The following is a 17,646-nucleotide window of genomic DNA, read 5'->3' on the forward strand; positions in this document are numbered from 1 at the left end:
TAGTTCATAAAATGCTGTGCATGTCTTTTTTGTCAGATATTAAAAAACAAGGTCTTACTGGTGAAACACACTCTGAACAATGATTGCATGGCAGTAATTTTAATAACTATTTAGGCAGGCCACAGGTTAATGAAGTGCTGTTTATTATGTTCTGTGTTACAACCCTTTGCCCTTCAGGTGACCTAACTAATAACTTACTTAGCTTATAGCTGAAGATTAACTATTATTTTGTTTACATTTTCTCGTCATCATAAACTTTAAAAAAAGGAATTCTTAGGGCAGATATTTAGAGAAAATGAGCTGTTTTGAACAATTATCTTAAAATGTTCCTGGAAGTCGACATTTGTCACATCCTCCACTGTGTTTGGGTCCTGTCCCGTGCCACCTCTTTAATCGCACTCTTACTTAATTTAGTGGTTCTGTGCGCAGTTTACTGCCTCTTCTGTTCTTGCTCACGTTGTAAAACTCCTCCATGTAACACTGTTATGCCCTTTGATCCTTCGCTGCAATTATAAATGGTCCAGTGTGCAGACAAGTGCTTCCGAATTCACTTTGTTTGAAATCCCTATATGGTCGACACCATGACCAGCAAACATAAGCAAATTTTTACTGGATTACTGATTTTTGTCTCAGTGCACTGTATTTTGTGTATTTCAGGTAAGAATCGGTTACATTTTGCTGCTCTTTGCAAAGACTGCAAAAATATTCTTAAAGAACAACATAAAGTTATAACAGATTCTATTTTGCTATCAAGTGTTAACTTTTAAGTGTTAACTTTTTATTCATTATCCATCGAACAGAAACTAAACAAACCTTGCTTGTTAAATATATACTGAACTCGGGTCTGTCTTATTAGCCATCAGGTATCATTGACTTTTTGTTTGTACTATCCCGTTTGAATTTGCATTTAATGTTACTGAGAAAAGAAGTGACGTTTTACACCCATTGTTGTATGCCACACAAAAGAATAACGACACTGTGCAGAAGTACATCTCATTGTCATTGTCGACAATATTGTTGTTTTTCTTGCTTATAGAGGATGAGCGTCATGCCAGTTACTGGAATAACAAAGGGAGTCAGGCTATTTACGATGCCCTGAATATCCAGCCTAATGTCAAGCAAGCAAAAAACGTTATCCTCTTCCTCGGGGACGGTGAGTCTACGGAACGAGCTTTCCCACCATTCAGGGTGTTTCTTGTAATTTTGGAGTATTCCTCCTTACACATGTAGTTCAGCTTGTTGAAGCAAAAAGGAAGCCAGTGGAACTTGAAAGTCTCAACTTTGTCATGTAATAAACTAAAAGAAAGTGAAATTGCAACCTAAGCCACCTTTCTGACGGTAAACAAAATGGAGCAAAGTGAGCCTCATCCACCACACTTTGAAAGAAGTAAATTGTACTTTTCATCATACCATGTTTGAAGAAGCCTACAAAGATAAGCTGACATCTAATCTTTGCTCTAGACCTCAGACAACTCCATGATAGAGGATCAGCATTTGACAACTCCATTGCCCAAGTTACAAATGTATAAAGTAGATCCATTATATATTTATGGTTACAGCAGAATCCACCTATGCCCTCACACATGTGCACACACTGATAACAGCACACACATGGTATCAGTGTTTGGGGTTAATAAGCAACATTTAATAAAACAATCATCCCATCAGTGATATGATGGCAACAAATTATTAGTCAAAGTTACTGACCCGGTGCCAACACCTTCTGTTGGAGGAATGACAGTTTGAGATCATAGCCACTCCAGGTCATTCACAAAGCTACAAGAAATATTGAACAAGAAATTCTGGACAAACTAAACCCCCTCCCCTTTGCATTCTCACATCTGCTCACCGCAAAACAATGGCAGCCCTATGCCTCACTGGCCGATGTTATCTAACACAGGTTTGTTTCCACCTGCTTCCAGGTATGGGGGTAACAACAGTGACCGCTACTCGAATCCTTAAAGGCCAGTTAGCAGGACATTCTGGGGAGGAGACCAGCCTGGTCATGGATACCTTCCCTCATTTGGCACTGTCTAAAGTCAGTCCACTCTGACCAACATAACACATTTTAGCTAACATTACACAATGTGTAGCTAAACCACTAAAATAGAATCATCTCATGATATTCAGTAGTATTATAATGTGTAGTCTACACCATTTTTACTAACAACCACTAGAACAAATAAAGGAATACAAATAAATAAAAGACACATCAGTTTTATTAAAATCCTAGATATACATTTTATTTCATTTATTTCTGAACATATAACTCATCAGTCACTTTTCATCAACTCAGTGTGTGACTATTTATAATATTGTATTTAGTAATAATTCTTTACTTAGTTTTTTTTTCACCCAGGATTTTGCTGTGCTACTATAAAACACACTCATTGCTTGGGCTGAGCAAATGTAATTTTCTTGTTCATAACGTAGCAGGGTTTAATTTAAATATGATGACAACTGTTCCTCTTTTTAACAAACGGGGTTGCCAGGTAGTACGCTAAGGTTTGATAATGTCATTCGAATATTTACGTGTTGTGAAGCTGCAAGGTCTGTTTAAATAGGACGTCACTTTTTCATTTATCAAGTGCAATATGTGATTGAGCTGCTTGTCCTTTTGCAACACACCAATATGCTGACAATATAATTGCATTGTTATTATGTAAGGCTTTAATAGGATCGTGCTGTACTTTTGAATGATGAATAATTTGAATAGCTGTCAAGTAGCCTCAAGTAGCAATTTATCTGGGAAAGTCTTTGGCTATGGTTCCCAAAATCTGTTGTTTCAGCCAGGTGTTTTATTGCCCAGGCAATAAATAAATAAATACATTTATCCGTATGAGTGATCATAATCTGCACAAACATGCTCATTGAGCGCAATATAATTTTATGTTGCTCAAACAGTTTAAGTCAACTTGACAATAACATCTTCAGCTCATGTTAATGTGTGTGACTTTGTTTGACCCCTGCAGACGTACAATGTGGACCAGCAGATGCCAGACAGTGCTGGCACAGCCACAGCATACTTGTGTGGTGTGAAGGCCAACTATGGCACCCTGGGTGTCACTGCTGCCACCCCAAGGAAAAACTGTAGTGCTACTTATGGGAATGAAGTCAACTCTGTTCTTCACCGTGCCAAGATGGCAGGTGGGCAGATACAATAGGTCCCTTATTTTTTAAGAAAATGCACTTGGACAGAACAGTATGACTCTGTTTTTGCTTATTTTTTTTAAAGGTCATATAGATACAGTATTAAAATTATTTCTACATTATTTTTTAAGGAAAATCAGTGGGAATCGTTACTACAACCCGAGTGCAGCACGCCTCACCTGGAGGAAACTATGCTCACAGTGCCGATCGAGACTGGTATGCTGACTCTGACCTCACACCCGAGGCTGTCGCGGATGGATGCCGTGACATTGCGTATCAGCTGGTTAACAACACAGAGATCAATGTAAATATAATGGTTTTAGTGAGTAAATCTAATGAAGCCTGATAAATAAGGCTTTTTTTAACTTTCTACTTCTGTCTCTCAATCCAGGTCATTCTTGGTGGAGGTCGTCAGTACATGTTTCCCAATACCATGCAAGACCCAGAGTATCCATCTCGTAAAGGATCCAGAAATGATGGAAAAGATCTTGTTTCAGAATGGCTAAAGGACAAAAAGGTAACAGATTTGAGTATGAATGAGTGTCATTTTCAAGCATAACTTGTAACTTTTTAGTCTCTCTTCCCACCCTGCATAAGTCTCCCGTTGATTTGTTCATTTTCGTTCATTTTCTACAGAATGCTAAATATGTTTGGAACAAAGCTGATTTTAATGCTGTCAATCCTGCAAATACAGACTTCCTGATGGGTAAGAAGAATTCTTTATTTATTGAGTACTGGATCTCAATATGCTGTGATATATTGACCCAATTGATCAAACAAGTTTCATGAGAGATATAAATCATGTCTTGTCATAATAAAGACTTTATGTGAACCATTCAGCTATTGTATAAACATTTGTCTGAAATAATTTGTTTTTGTTAATTAGTGACCAGCTTGATAATCACATAACGGTTTAGTCATTTAGCAAAGAAAACTGGATTTGTTCTTAAATTTCCACTTGAACTGTCCTAGGATGTTTGGAGTGAGTCTACTGGATCTCACACAGAAAGAAAGGAGATTTGATAGGGCAAGAAGAAATAGTACACATTTTAAAATTTGGCATTTGTTAACTCTTAAGAGTTGGGTCTGCCATTTCTCTCTGCATTCAGGTCTGTTTGAGCCCAAAGATTGCCGCTACGAGTTGGACCGTGATTCAACCATGGACCCGTCCCTCACCGAGATGATGGAGAAAGCAATAAAGATCCTCAGCAAAAACCCTGATGGATTTTTCCTTTTTGTGGAAGATAAGTGTAATTGTTTTATGCAGGTCTTTCCCACACAGCACACTCTGGTTAAATAATGAATCAATGTCAAACTGTTAATTAAAACACTCAGCTGCTACAAAGTAGCACTATAAAAGGAAAAAAGTTAAAGATTACTGTAATCCTGTTAAATCTATGTATCAAAACTGGAAAATAGGCTCATAGTGATTTATTGACTAAAATGTAATTTTTTTATATTATCTTTTAGGTTGAAGTTGAACTTTTTTTTTCTGTTTCTTCATAATATCTTCAATACACAAAAGAAATGTGTATCTTTAATAGACCACTTCTCTGATCCTTTACTGGTGGTTGGATCGTTTTAGTTTAGACCTCTCCAAAGAATCATGAGGTCATGAAATTATTAATGTGAGAGGAAAGAATGCAAAGCAAAGTTATGATGCACAAATATTTGTTACTAATTTGGACCTTTCTCTATTTTTTAAATTTTGTTGTGAAATTTTGGATCTAATTCTAATTTAAATGAAACCTGAGATGTTTAGAGAAGGAACTGATAACGACAGAGATCTGCAACAGTGGGCCCAAACTAGACAGTTTTCGTACCTTTTCACATGTCAAAATGGTTAAAATCCTCAAATAGAATTTTTGAATGGTTTTGTGTTTTATGAATATATATATGATTGTTTTTTAATGTTAAAAATAATACATTCTTAATGTACATTTTTGCATTAAAAATCATAAGCTGGAAAGCTACAATCAAAAGTAGGGGAGTGAAAGCACATTATTCCCCTCTAAACTCCAGTCGTAAATCGACCAATAATATTTTGTCATAATTGTGAGTTGATTATAGCTTAATTTAAAAGGGAACATAGAATGTAGCTAGAGTACCTATTAATATTGGGTAAATGTAGTGGAGTACAAATTACAATCTTTCTACCGTGTACCATGGTATCAACGTGTCATAAAATGAGCACCTCAAAACTGTAGTCTGTGACTAAATGTAGTTACTTTCCATCACTAATAGGATTTATGCACTGTGCTAATTTGTTAACGACTTTCTTTTTGGACTTTAAGTGGGAGAATCGACCATGGACACCATGATGGGAAAGCCAAAAGAGCTCTTTATGAGGCTGTTGAGTTTGATCGGGCGATTGGACGTGCTGCTGAACTCACCAGTGAGCTGGACACCCTGACTGTGGTCACCGCTGACCACTCACATGTCTTTTCCTTTGGGGGAGGTTCTGCAAGAGGAAACCCAGTTTTAGGTAAATTGCACTTTTAGACATTGATAAGGCTGAGCTGGAGGGGTTTGGTTATATCATCTGATCATGCAAGTAAAAACTAATTTAAGCCAGTTTGTTTGGTAAATTGCAGGGGTGTCTCGCTCAATTGCTAATGATAAAAAGCGCTTCACCACTGCTGTGTATGGCAATGGACCAGGATACCAGATTGTTAATGGCACCCGTCCAGATGTGAATGCCTCAATTTCATGTAAGTACACTGTCCTTAGAGAAAACAGCAATACTGCCATCTAGTGGTATAACCGGATATCTACTGCAGGGGCACAAAGAAGTACCTCATTTGAGGGCTCACAGATGCTTTAGTATTAATATCATATAACTGTTAAAATGTGTAACTGCAATTTTTGGTTTAGCTGCATTGGACTCTTCTCTCTGTCTTTTTTTAATAAGCTTTATGTGATATCTGAAGTTTTTGTGTTTGTGTGCTAATTCTGATATAGCTAATCCATTAATGTTCCATTTTTCTTCAGCTGATAATGACTACCGTCAGCAGGCTACTGTCCCTCTTGATTCAGAGACCCACGGCATTGAGGATGTAGCCATCTTTGCCAAAGGTCCCATGTCACATCTTTTCCACGGAGTCCAGGAGCAGAGCTACGTTGCTCATGTGATGGCTTATTCTGCCTGTCTGGAGCCCTATAAGGACTGTCAACTCCCCACAAACCATGCTGGGGCAGTTCACCCAAGCCTGTTACTTTTTGTGATGGGTGTTCTCCCATTCTCCCTCTTCTCTTTTTGACATGACAGTGTCCATGGCGTTTGTCCTGACCTTGGAATAACTGGGTTCTCACATTTACACTAAAAATAAATTATTCTTACATTTTACTTTCTGTGTGGAATTTTAAAACAAAACAAGCAACTTTGATATCAGTGTAACTGTAAAACCTTATGGTAAAATGGGCCTACTGTGCAACCTTTACATCCTAATTTATTTGAAAATAATTTGCTGAAATACTTTAAATAAAGGCAGAGACTTTTAATTGCCAAATACCCATGTTAAAGTTTCAACATGTCATTTGCCCTGCTGTGCATATGAAGACCATTTAATATGAGATTGCAAGTTATACCCACCTTTCATATTTTCCCCAGAAATAGTAATTTTCTTTGTCCAGCCTACATAGCCGTTCAAACTGACCCACATTAACTCTTATTTCCGATATAACTAACTACAACTATGGCTCCAGTCAATACATATTCCTTCAAAAAATATGAAATGCCACTGTTTTTATTTTTATCAAGGGAACTCTTTGTCTTCACATTGCAAAAATCCACACGATATGTTGTAATAAGGAATTATTGGTATGGATGGACTGCACACATTACATTCTCTTTTAGCTTCCTATAATTGTGTAGCAAGTAACATTCCCATGTTACTGATAATTTTACACTAAGTATAGAATATAAATACAATCTTAGTTTTCCTTGTGTTACACAGACAGCATGTGTTCGTAGAGGCCTAAACGTTGAACCATATGCATTTCTAAATCTACAACAGATAACTAAAATGATTTTGACTTTTGATTCATACAGCTTTTGTATATGTATCAAACAATCGAGGTTATTATAAATAATAGCAGAATAATGTTACCGCACGTGTTTTATGTAAAGCGTCTAGTAAAAATGGAGATAATAGAAACAAACCTGATTGGCCCTAAAAGAAAACTTTGAGACCAGATGTCCAATCAGAGCGGTGCGTAGGCGGGACTTCCGCTTGCTGTCTGCAGAGAGGCGGGTTTGTGTACTTGGAGGGAAGTTTAACCAGAACAATCGTGCGGAATTATTGACAACTAAAACATCCCCAATAAACAGTTCTGTAGTGTTTTTTGACTTAATATTAGCGAATTTCTAATCGCATATGCGGTCGAGCTAGGGATTTTATAAGCGATGGGCAAAACGTGAGTCGATGTTTGCCTGCCATTTATAGGTTTTTGCAGGCTCTTAAACGCGGTGAGCTCGGCTAGCTAATTAACGCTAGCCTTTTATAAAGGTTATTATATATACATATGGTAACTCGGATGATGCAGATGCACGGTCATAGTTTATTCATTAACGTACAACGGTGGTGATGGAGCGAAAGACGAGGAGGCTGGAAAGTCAACTTTGCAAAGCGGTGAACGATGGTGACCCAAGGTAACCTTTTTTGTGTTTGTAGCTGGACAGTTATATAATCAATTTCTACTCAAAAGGGTCTAGCTGTAATAGTGGTAAGTTATTTTCATAATCAGTCTAGTTTGTCCTCAGAAAATTGGTGATAGTCTCTGAAGGTGTGGGATAAAGATATTCTTAAGTATTTTAAAGTGGTTAATATTGTTCAATGAATACTGTCAGTCATTCTTTGTAAATAGGTGTTGCTATGTAGATTCGTGCAAAATCTTCCTCTGTAAATTGTGGTTGTGATTTGGGCAACGTAAATCTTGTTATCTTGACCTGACTTCATTTATCATTACATTTTCTCCATCATTTCTTGACATAAGCCGAATATTCCGCCCTATATTGCTGCCGGCCTAATCTTTCTTTTTTGTGGTGATTGCTTTTAAGTTAGGTTGAGGCTGGAGGCTGGAGACTGGCTCCTGGATTTAAGACATCCCACCTCACGATCCTGGAAAGCTTTTTGATTGCTTTGGCCATAAGTCTAGGCTCATTGTCCAGTATTTTGATTGAAAATTATTTTTGTTAATTCAGATTGAAGAACTTCGTTCAAAAAGTCTACCAGTGTCTTTTTGTAGATTTTTGAAGGCTGCAACCTTGCCCTTTTTTTAGACTTACCAGGTGATTGTGTTAATCCTGTAGTTAATCCTTTGAGGTTATAGTCATGATGTCTTCTAATGATCGTTGACATGGAAACATCCACACCTACATCCTGGAAGCATTTTAGACTTGACTTTTTGTGATTTAGCACACCTGCTTTTTTGTTTCGTTTACCCTACTGTCGATTATGGCAAACTATTTACCTTATACATGTCTCTCAGAGGCTTTTGAGCATCATCTTGATCTTCTTTGCTTACACAGTCACCATTTTACTCCTCATATTGACAGAAAATCTAAATTAACATAAAATTACCCTCTCAGACACTCCGAGCCATATATGAACTCTCTTTTGCATGATATACCATTGAAATCATGCACAGCTGCTTAAGAAACATTTAGTAATCAAGTGTCCAATAACTTTTTTTTGATGTGCAATAGTTTGGGCATTATCTTGTATGTGGTTCCTTTTTCTTTTTCAGAAACAACCCACATGACAGCATTCAGAATTGCTGCTTTATTCGTAACAACAATGCAAAGCTGTTTCGTATTATACTATTATATCCACCTCTTGCAGCATTGTTTGCAGTACAACAATACTTACCATAGTACCATATGCCTCAAGGCAGAAAATGTCACATTGTAACTGAACTTTCTTTATTTTATAGATTGGTGCAGCGTCTTCTTTCAGAAGGTGCTTGCCCTAACGTGGTTGGGAGTAAAGGGGTGGCTGCACTACATTTAGCTGTCGGCAAAGAAACTGAGAAGAACATACGCTGCTTAAAAATGTTGCTGCAACATGGAGCAGACCCCAATATCAGGTATGTTTAGAACATTGCAAAGAAAAATGACCATGTCACAGTTTTGAAATTTTTCCTTATTACATTCTCTACACTTATATCTGCAAAACCCACCCAACCCAGTTTTTTGATCAATTTCACAACCTTTTACATTATACAAAGCCTGCAGTGACTTTGCATTTCTCTCTTGAGTATCCTGTTTTTATTATGTTATGTTGAAATATAGATGCAAAACACTGGAAATTATTTCAGCATATTGATAATGTTTTATTTTCTTCCTATTTCTTCCAGGTCATCAGAGGGCCTGACTCCTCTTCACATTGCTGCTGTTTGGGGATGTTATCAAAATCTAAAGATGCTCTTGATGAATGGAGGAAACCCAAACATTAAAGATAATGTAAGAACTTTTTTTTTAGCATGAATGGGGCAATAGGGCAAGTTTCAGGACAGATGACACAGAAATCAATACCTACATAAAAAAAGACATGCTCACAAACTTACATACGTACATGGAAAATTGACTTTTTTTGCAATCTCCAAAAATAATTATAAACCCATCTCCTGCATTGCCTCAATTTGTTTAGTTGTGTTATACCCTTTATGCATTCAGGAAGGGACTACACCAGGTGAGCTTGCAGAGCAACAGGAAAATCGGAAATGTGCTCAGCTTCTTCAGGAATACCAGGCCACCACAGAGGAGACAGAGGATGATGATTTGCCACAATTCCAATACTGTAAGAAAATCTGTAAAACTTAAAACCATAAAGAAAATTGTGTGAGAAATGGCACTGGGATATATTACAGTAATATTCCACAACTCAAGTGTTTAATATTTTACTTTGCCGTCAGAAATGTCACATAGTAGTAATATCATTTAATTATCAAATTGTTTGTAAAGAAGCTATTTTTTTACTTTTACTAGAATTTAATCACCTGCCCTTAGTACTTAATTTACTCAAACCTTGCCAGTAACTGTTACTGGTCATCTGCCAAACTGTCCAACAGTATGTAAAAACCAGGCTATTTGAGAGGTTTCACCTTTTGCAGGAGAACTGTTACTTTATATGTTATGTCTATTTTTTTCTACCACAGCTGTGTTTTCAGACCAGACAGACATATCCAGCTATACTGAATCAGAAAACACCTTCAGTTCCCACTCGTCTATGATCAGTGACTTTGGTGAAGCCCCCTTGAGCAGCACAAGGCGTTCATCATTTTTCAACCTGTCTAATATTAAGGGAGGACAAAGTAGCAGAGGAATAGCATTAAACCGACATTTTGATATGGACACTAAAAGGCCTTTCAGCCAGGACTTGAACGATTCCTACTCACATTGGGCATCTGAAGGTCCCTCCATACTATCAAGCACTCGCATGTCTGCTGTGGGATCTGTGGTTGCAATGCCAGATCTTAAGGAGAATGATTTATTTAGTAATGATGCCGTTTTTCCATCAAAAGCAAATGTTGGAACAATATCTCTCTCTAGAAGAGACACTCTCCCAGCGATCCGTAAAAGTGTGAGCTTCAGGGATGTAGATGAATATTTCCCTGTTTTTAGTCCTGAAACCCCCAGACAGCAGCCGGCTGCTGATGGCAGCCAGTGCACCAGCAACCTACCATTTGACCTTTCTGAGTACTCTGGCTTTCTGGATTCAGAACGAATGGCCACTGTCTTACACAAGCAGGGCATTGACGTAACGTCACCAGATCACGTTTATATTTTCTGCAGGGAGGGCAGCACAAGCACAGATGAGGACATGGAGAAAACGGTTATCAGCCGGTGTGCTTTGGAAGAGAGTGATGATGAAAAGCAGGGTGAACATGAAAAAGAGGCTCAGGTAAATATCCCTGAACAGCCGGCACAGTCATGTAAAGGCAGCAGCGATAGTGAGACAACTAGTAGTCATTACGGTAGCTGTGAAAGCGACCACTACACCAGTGCTCTAGAAGCTTCTATACACCCCAGGTGTGTATCACGGGTCACAGCTGAGGATGATTGTGTTGTTGCAGAATCCCTGAAAAAAACTGGTGACACTGGTATAGAATTTTCAATGCAAAATGAAAATGCACCACCTATTCGAACAGAACCACTGGTAAATTCAGAATCTGAAACTATTCAACATTTACCAGCTATGCTTGATAAACTGGCCTTGGCTGAAGGAAAACAGTCTGGTCCTGTTGGGGATACTAAGAATGAAGATTGTGTTGACAACCCAGTAGCATTGAAGGAAAATCTTGACTTCCCATTCACACCAAGTCCTTTTGTAACTGGAAGAACTCAGTCAAGGTTGAGTCGCTGCTCACTACGAACAAGCAGGACGCCTGAAAGCCTCCTCCTTAAATCTTGTCTGTTTGAGGAGACCCTACCTACACCAGTTCGAACACACCGTCAGACACCCAGGTCTCAGAGCAGTGAAGACTATTACAATTCACCACACGCACCCTGTAATACACCATGGTATTTACTGAATAGCTCTAGAGGAGACCTCTTGACTGGGGATTATGTGGGCACGCAATGCAGCACCCTGAATGCAGGTTCAAGTGTTAGCGATAGCCAAGCTGATACCCTTATTCTCTCAAAGAGTGTAAGCGACACTGCTGCTGCATCACAAACTCTATCTGATACAGTTATACTGGAAAAAAACCATGACACTTCAGTGGATGCTTATGAAAGAAACCTTGCTGAGGTTATACTTGCTATGCAAGTCCAAGAAGGGGGTCATGCTGAAGACAGGGGCTTTATGACTGATGATCTGTCAAATACCGATGAGACATCAGCAAAAGGAAATGTAAACAGCGCCGCTGATGTGAGCAGACAGGATGGGCTAACAAATGAAGATGTTTGGCTCACTGAAGACTGCATCTCTCAGCCAGACTCATCGCTATCATCTTCATCCAGCTCCAGCAATTTTTCTCCAAGGAGGTCCAGGGAAGACTCTGTTCCTCCATGCACCCCAGGTACCGGGTGCACTCCGAGATACAGCATGAGCAGGTTGTCAAGCTCCTGCAGGCCACAGTTCGCTAATCAATCTTACACACCTGGAGGGCGTCCACTCATTCAGGATCTTGATGAACCAGTGGAGTACCTCTACACTGATACAGAACAGGGCCACAAATTGATTGAGACCCACGTCCCACCTACAGCCAACACTTCACTTAGCTCCAGCATGAGCACTACCAGCAGTGAAGACACTATCTTATATGACTGGCGTACTATGCATACGGATATGATGAGCAGCAGAGGAAAGGAGAACGAAAAACCCCAGAGGGTGCCACAGAAAGAGACAAGTGGACCAGATGTGGACAGTTTGCTGCCAGAGGTCAAAGGGTTGACTGACAAGGAGCTGAGATTGAAACTAGTGGAGCTTGGGGAGCGTCCAGGTCCTATTAACAGGAGTACCAGGGCCACCTACTTGCGGAGGCTCTGCTGCCTGTTGCAGGAGTCAAAGTCCCACAAAACACCACATCGCCAGAAGCAGTTAGACAAGACACAAACAGGTAAAGCTTGCGCTCTTTCTTTCCTACTAAATAATGATAGATTGGGGCTGTGAGGTGTTTATCATGTATACATAAAAATCACTCTTATAAAGAACCATTAAAATTGAAAATCAACTCAATATTTGTCACGAGGCTCTACATTTTGGGGGCATTCAGTCACTTAATGGCTTACTTACAGTTATTTCATTTATCTTATTATCACTGAAACAGCAAGTAATTTTTTTCTTTTCTCTTTTTTTCTGTAGATTTAGAATATAGTCCAGAATTGTGTCGGGCCCTGCAGACCCTCAAGCTGCCCGACTGCCAGGCTGACGAGCAGGCTTTGTGCCAGCAGTTTGACCAACCAGATCAAAACAGAAAGTGGAGGGAGGGCATCATCAAGTCCAGCTTCAACTATCTGCTGCTTGACCCAAGGTCTGCTGTCCTTAATGAGGTTTTGTGTTTTTCATTGCTTTCCTCTGTGCAAGGAGAGTATATTTTGATTTCAGTAAAATATTTGTATATTCTTTTGCATGAATACAATTTCTACAGTCAACTTCCTGTACACAGATTAGAGGCTAGGAGTGATTACAGCTATTTTACTTAAACAATTAAGTTTGTGTTATTATTGGTTATTGTTGCTGTAGTTAATCAGTTTTTACATACAAAATAAATAAAGTCACCAGAAGCTTAAACAAAATTAATATTGGCCAAAGTGTCTTGTTGGTGACACATATTAAATATACATTTACACACATCTGTGTGTGACTCCAGCATCATGTCACCTGTTATCAGATAAACTGATCTAACAAAGTTGGTTATTTGCCTGATTTTATTGATTAGTGTGAATAAATTTCACAATTGTGTTTAGATTTTGTCAAATGCTTGTATAGCGTTTTTATCCAAAGCACTTTACAATATTGCTTCTCATTTACCTATTCACACACACCCGCAAGGTGCTCACCTGACCCATTGGAGTGAACTCATGGTTCAGTGTCATGCCCATACATAGCCAGGAGGGACCAGGAGTCGAACCACCAAACCTGTGGTCTGTGGAGAACTGACTTACCTGAGCTACAGCTGTATCTTTAAGACTGACTTTAACTCCAGCCCTACTGTAGCATAGTACATAAATGTTCAAAATCACACATAATGAAACAGATCTTTGTGTTTGTTCTCTGCCAGAGTGACGAAAAACCTCCCATTTCGGAGTCACACCATGACTCAACAGGAGTGTTTCCAAACATTTATTCATGCCATTTTTTATGTGGGCAAAGGAAAACGCTCCCGTCCATACAGCCACCTGTACGAGGCCTTAGAGTACTACAAAGGAGACAAGACCTCCAAGGTAAGGTACCTTTTTATTGATTAGTCTTAATTTTACAATTTCATATTTAATTAAAATAAAACGCATGTAAACTGTGTAAATAATCCACGACCCGTAATTCTCTGTGACAGAAACTGTGTCCCAAAGTGCAGCACATCCTTCAGGTGTGGAAGGCAGAGCAGGGCGTCATTTCTCTGCATTGTTTCCAAAACGTCATTCCAGTGGAGGCTTACACAAGAGAAGCCTGCATGGTGGAGGCCATTGGTGAGTATAAAGAGGGGGAACCCCTTCAGTGGAAGGGGAGTGAAAAGGACATCTGGGATATAATCCCCTTATAACACTTAACTGCTTTTTATCAGGGTCATAAGCTACCCTATGAGGGCTTAATTTATTATAATTTTTAGCTTATTGTTACTCAAATATGAAATGTTTAATAACAGCTGTAAACTCTTTATCTAAAACTGTTATACATATACACAGAATATAATAAAAGTTTTAAAAGATGCAGCAGAGTGATGTGATAGAAAACATAAGGGGCTTCTAGAGGGCTAAATGAACAATTAACAATATTTTATTGGTTAAAGCGGCAGCCTCACTCTGTACTTCGGGAAAAAAAAAACTTGTAGACAGAACTCTTTCACCAACTTCCTACGCATTCAGACTTAAAATAGATGTTTCTTTACTATCTGGCACTTGCGTCTGATTAAACTGAAACATTTCTTCTCAAAGAACTTGGCCTTCACCTCCCTGAAGGATTTGCTTTCAAATCCAGCAGGTCAATAACTAACTTAACTCTCTTTATCACTTTCCAGGCTTAAAGATGCTCACCAATCAGAAGCGAGGGGATTTCTATGGGGTGGTGTCCAACTGGCAGGTGAATCGGAAACGGGAGCTGGGAGTCCATCTGCTCTACCGGGCTATGCAGATCTTTCTGGCTGAAGGTGAGAGACAGCTCAGACCACTAGACATCAGACAATAGCGACTCCCAATGGAGACGGGTGTGAACAGCAGCAAAATACCAACACAATGAATCGTAAAGTTTTGGTTTATACAGTGTTGTATGGCTGAACAATTTAGCACTGGCAGATGAACTCAAATCACTCCGTCCTTCAAAAAAAAAGAAAAATATCTAAAAACTAAAAAAAAAAAAAAAAATCCTGATCTGTAAGGTCATTTTTTCATTTTTCAACTTTTAGTTGAGTTCCATCTTCCTTGTTTGTTATTATTGCATTCATCATGATTTCATTTTTAATTTCAATTTTGATTTCATTTGTTAATAATGCTGCATGATTTTGTACAATGTTTAATGTACTTTACATTTCTTTTTTATATTTTTAATTTGCCCAAATATAAGTAAGGTGCAACAATATGTTTTTTTGTTACCTAACAGCTAAAAAAAAAATTCCAAATTGAAACAGCAGGTCAGAAATTGCAACAAACAAACAGTTATTTTATAAAAATATTTTTCCCAGTGGGTCAAAGATGTAGGAAAAGTATGTTATCACCCTAAAAATATGAAGAATTCATTAGACGCTGGTAACTTGTATATTACTTATGTACATTAGTTTGATAGGGTACTCCAGTTGGTAAGGCAGTCATCCACGGACCACAGGGTCAGTGGTTCGATCCCCGGTGTCTCTGGGCAAGCGAGGTACTAAAACCCCCAACAGCCCATTCTCATTCCCATTCCCATGCCCAGCTATGCAGTGCTGGTGTAAAAAAAACTGTGTCAAATCAACATGCGGACAATGATCCGCTGTGGCGACCCTGAACTCACGGGATAAGCAGAATAGAATTAAAATAATTACGTTTGATAGGATTTATTTTGTCATTTTCTTTACTGGCAAGTTGGTCATGCACTATCATCCAGAAGTGAATGGGTTTTTTTTATGTGTACAATTCTATTAGTATAATAGGAAATTATGTAGGAACTGGACAGTACATCAACATCTCAAATATTTGTTTTAAAAGGCTGCAGTATGTGATCAGTGCAGGATAACCTCCAGTTTACACACAGTTTTGAAACATGGGTAGTGTGGTTCAAAAAGATTAATTATCTCCTTAGGTTAATACACTTTAATCGTTTATATGGAAGCTGCATAAATTTGCTGTTTCACACAAAATGCTATAAAACCACCAAGTGCATTAACATGCTGATATGTGTTGATATCATCATGCAGTGGGAGTAATCCCCTTTTATGTAGTGTTAACTTTTCATTATAAAATTCAATTCAACTTTATTTAATTCAACTTTATTTATATAGCGATAATTCACAACAAAGTCATTTCAAGGCACTTTAGAATTCCCCCTTGAACAAGCCCTAGGCAGCAGTGGAGAGGAAAAACGGAAGAAACGCCCAGCAGAACCAGGGTCAGCTAACTATAAAAACTATAAAGTTGAATATAAATGAATTGCTTGTTAAAAAATATCTCTATATGAAACAATTTTATTTTTACTTGAGGTGTCTGTACTTCATGTTTTCATGGTTCTAAAATCCAAGCCCCTGCCTGTTGGTTTTTAAGTAGGTTAATGTTTTCTTGATGGTAACGGCAACTATCCTGTGTACAATTTCTGCTGTCATGGTTTTTCTCTTATTATTATGACCACTAACTCCTGCTGTTGCTGCTATGTTTGTCATATTTAGTTTGAATGTATGTAAATGTAGTAAAATAATTCAGAAGCCAAAAACCTGAAATGGATGTTGATGTGGACGTTTTTATCTTTCTGTGTTAGATGTCCCTCTAGTGGACAAAGAGAAGTATTTTTTTCATGCATTAGCTGAGATTCATTCATCTTGATTCATTAAAATTTGTGTTGGTGTTGTGTTTATATTGCAAGTAGTTATTTCTTGGAAAGCCATAGGTAATTTTCAAAGGCCCCTATTTAGCAAAATATTTAAAATGTTAATTTTAAAAACCATAACTATATTTTAAGTCTGTGCAAATGTTTACCATTTCTCCAACAAGAGTTTTGGTTTCATTTCTCTGCATTTATAGATATTGCTTTGCTGTGAGTTTTCTTGTTAAGAGGTCAGCACATCTTGTTTAGGAAGAATGGTCTTTGATTACTGTTATCATGACTCATTCAGTTTCATAGATGTAGCTTCCTGGTAGTGGTTAGGCAATACTTTCTTATAAGCATCATCATGGTTTATGCAGTGAACACATAAATGGCCTCTGTTGGTTTCTGCTGTCATCGCAGAGACTCTTTGAATTTATGGATTTTTCACAATTCAGAGTATAGGCCATTTATTCTCTGACTTTATATCATATTTACTTAATAGCTTAATATCATAGTTACTGTATGACCTATATGGTATATACTTGACAATATGAAACCAAAAAAAAAACATGAAAATGGGGTTTTCCAGTTGAAATGTAATGTAGTAATATAGCAGTGAATTATCTCTTCAAGTCTTTTACTGTGTAGGTATTTCCCTGACTGGGTATCACAGCAGTTTTCAAAAACAAACATGGCTAAAAACAAAACTTAGCCAGCAGACTGTACAAGTCCATTATGTTTTGTCAGGACACTTAATAGTTAGTCTTGACAAAATCACTAGCAGGTGCAAACAAACATATCACTCCATTTATTTGTAATTCTTTTACACGGTGTCGAATGGCCA

General features: G+C 38.1%; 2 protein-coding genes across 2 annotated transcripts; both read left to right on the forward strand.

The window, feature by feature from the left end:
* The first annotated feature begins 509 nt into the window (after nucleotides 1-509).
* LOC137132073 (alkaline phosphatase-like) lies at nucleotides 510-6,496 on the forward strand. The gene is made up of 11 exons (XM_067514144.1): nucleotides 510-657; nucleotides 1,037-1,153; nucleotides 1,923-2,038; nucleotides 2,973-3,147; nucleotides 3,282-3,454; nucleotides 3,542-3,667; nucleotides 3,787-3,856; nucleotides 4,260-4,394; nucleotides 5,444-5,635; nucleotides 5,745-5,861; nucleotides 6,142-6,496. The coding sequence occupies exons 1-11, from the start codon at nucleotides 570-572 to the stop codon at nucleotides 6,408-6,410; spliced, it is 1,578 nt and encodes a 525-aa protein (XP_067370245.1). The 5' UTR covers nucleotides 510-569; the 3' UTR covers nucleotides 6,411-6,496.
* Nucleotides 6,497-6,651: 155 nt separating this feature from the next.
* Nucleotides 6,652-16,850, forward strand: ankle1 (ankyrin repeat and LEM domain containing 1). Its single transcript, XM_067514143.1, has 9 exons — nucleotides 6,652-7,801; nucleotides 9,085-9,237; nucleotides 9,508-9,613; nucleotides 9,827-9,950; nucleotides 10,309-12,714; nucleotides 12,960-13,128; nucleotides 13,879-14,041; nucleotides 14,152-14,284; nucleotides 14,833-16,850. The coding sequence occupies exons 1-9, from the start codon at nucleotides 7,737-7,739 to the stop codon at nucleotides 14,997-14,999; spliced, it is 3,486 nt and encodes a 1,161-aa protein (XP_067370244.1). The 5' UTR covers nucleotides 6,652-7,736; the 3' UTR covers nucleotides 15,000-16,850.
* The last annotated feature ends 796 nt before the right edge of the window (nucleotides 16,851-17,646 follow it).

This window comes from Channa argus, chromosome 8 (assembly GCF_033026475.1).
Source record: "Channa argus isolate prfri chromosome 8, Channa argus male v1.0, whole genome shotgun sequence".
Lineage (NCBI taxonomy): Eukaryota > Metazoa > Chordata > Actinopteri > Anabantiformes > Channidae > Channa > Channa argus.

Excerpts from the sequence above, each read along its gene's own strand:
- ankle1 (XM_067514143.1), top strand. The coding sequence starts at position 7,737 with ATGGAGCGAAAGACGAGGAGGCTGGAAAGTCAACTTTGCAAAGCGGTG. Across the intron at positions 9,238-9,507 it reads GGAGCAGACCCCAATATCAG|GTCATCAGAGGGCCTGACTC; the intron begins GTATGTTTAGAA and ends TATTTCTTCCAG. Across the intron at positions 9,614-9,826 it reads ACCCAAACATTAAAGATAAT|GAAGGGACTACACCAGGTGA; the intron begins GTAAGAACTTTT and ends TTATGCATTCAG.
- LOC137132073 (XM_067514144.1), top strand. The coding sequence starts at position 570 with ATGGTCGACACCATGACCAGCAAACATAAGCAAATTTTTACTGGATTA. Across the intron at positions 2,039-2,972 it reads CTCATTTGGCACTGTCTAAA|ACGTACAATGTGGACCAGCA; the intron begins GTCAGTCCACTC and ends TGACCCCTGCAG. Across the intron at positions 5,636-5,744 it reads AAGAGGAAACCCAGTTTTAG|GGGTGTCTCGCTCAATTGCT; the intron begins GTAAATTGCACT and ends GGTAAATTGCAG.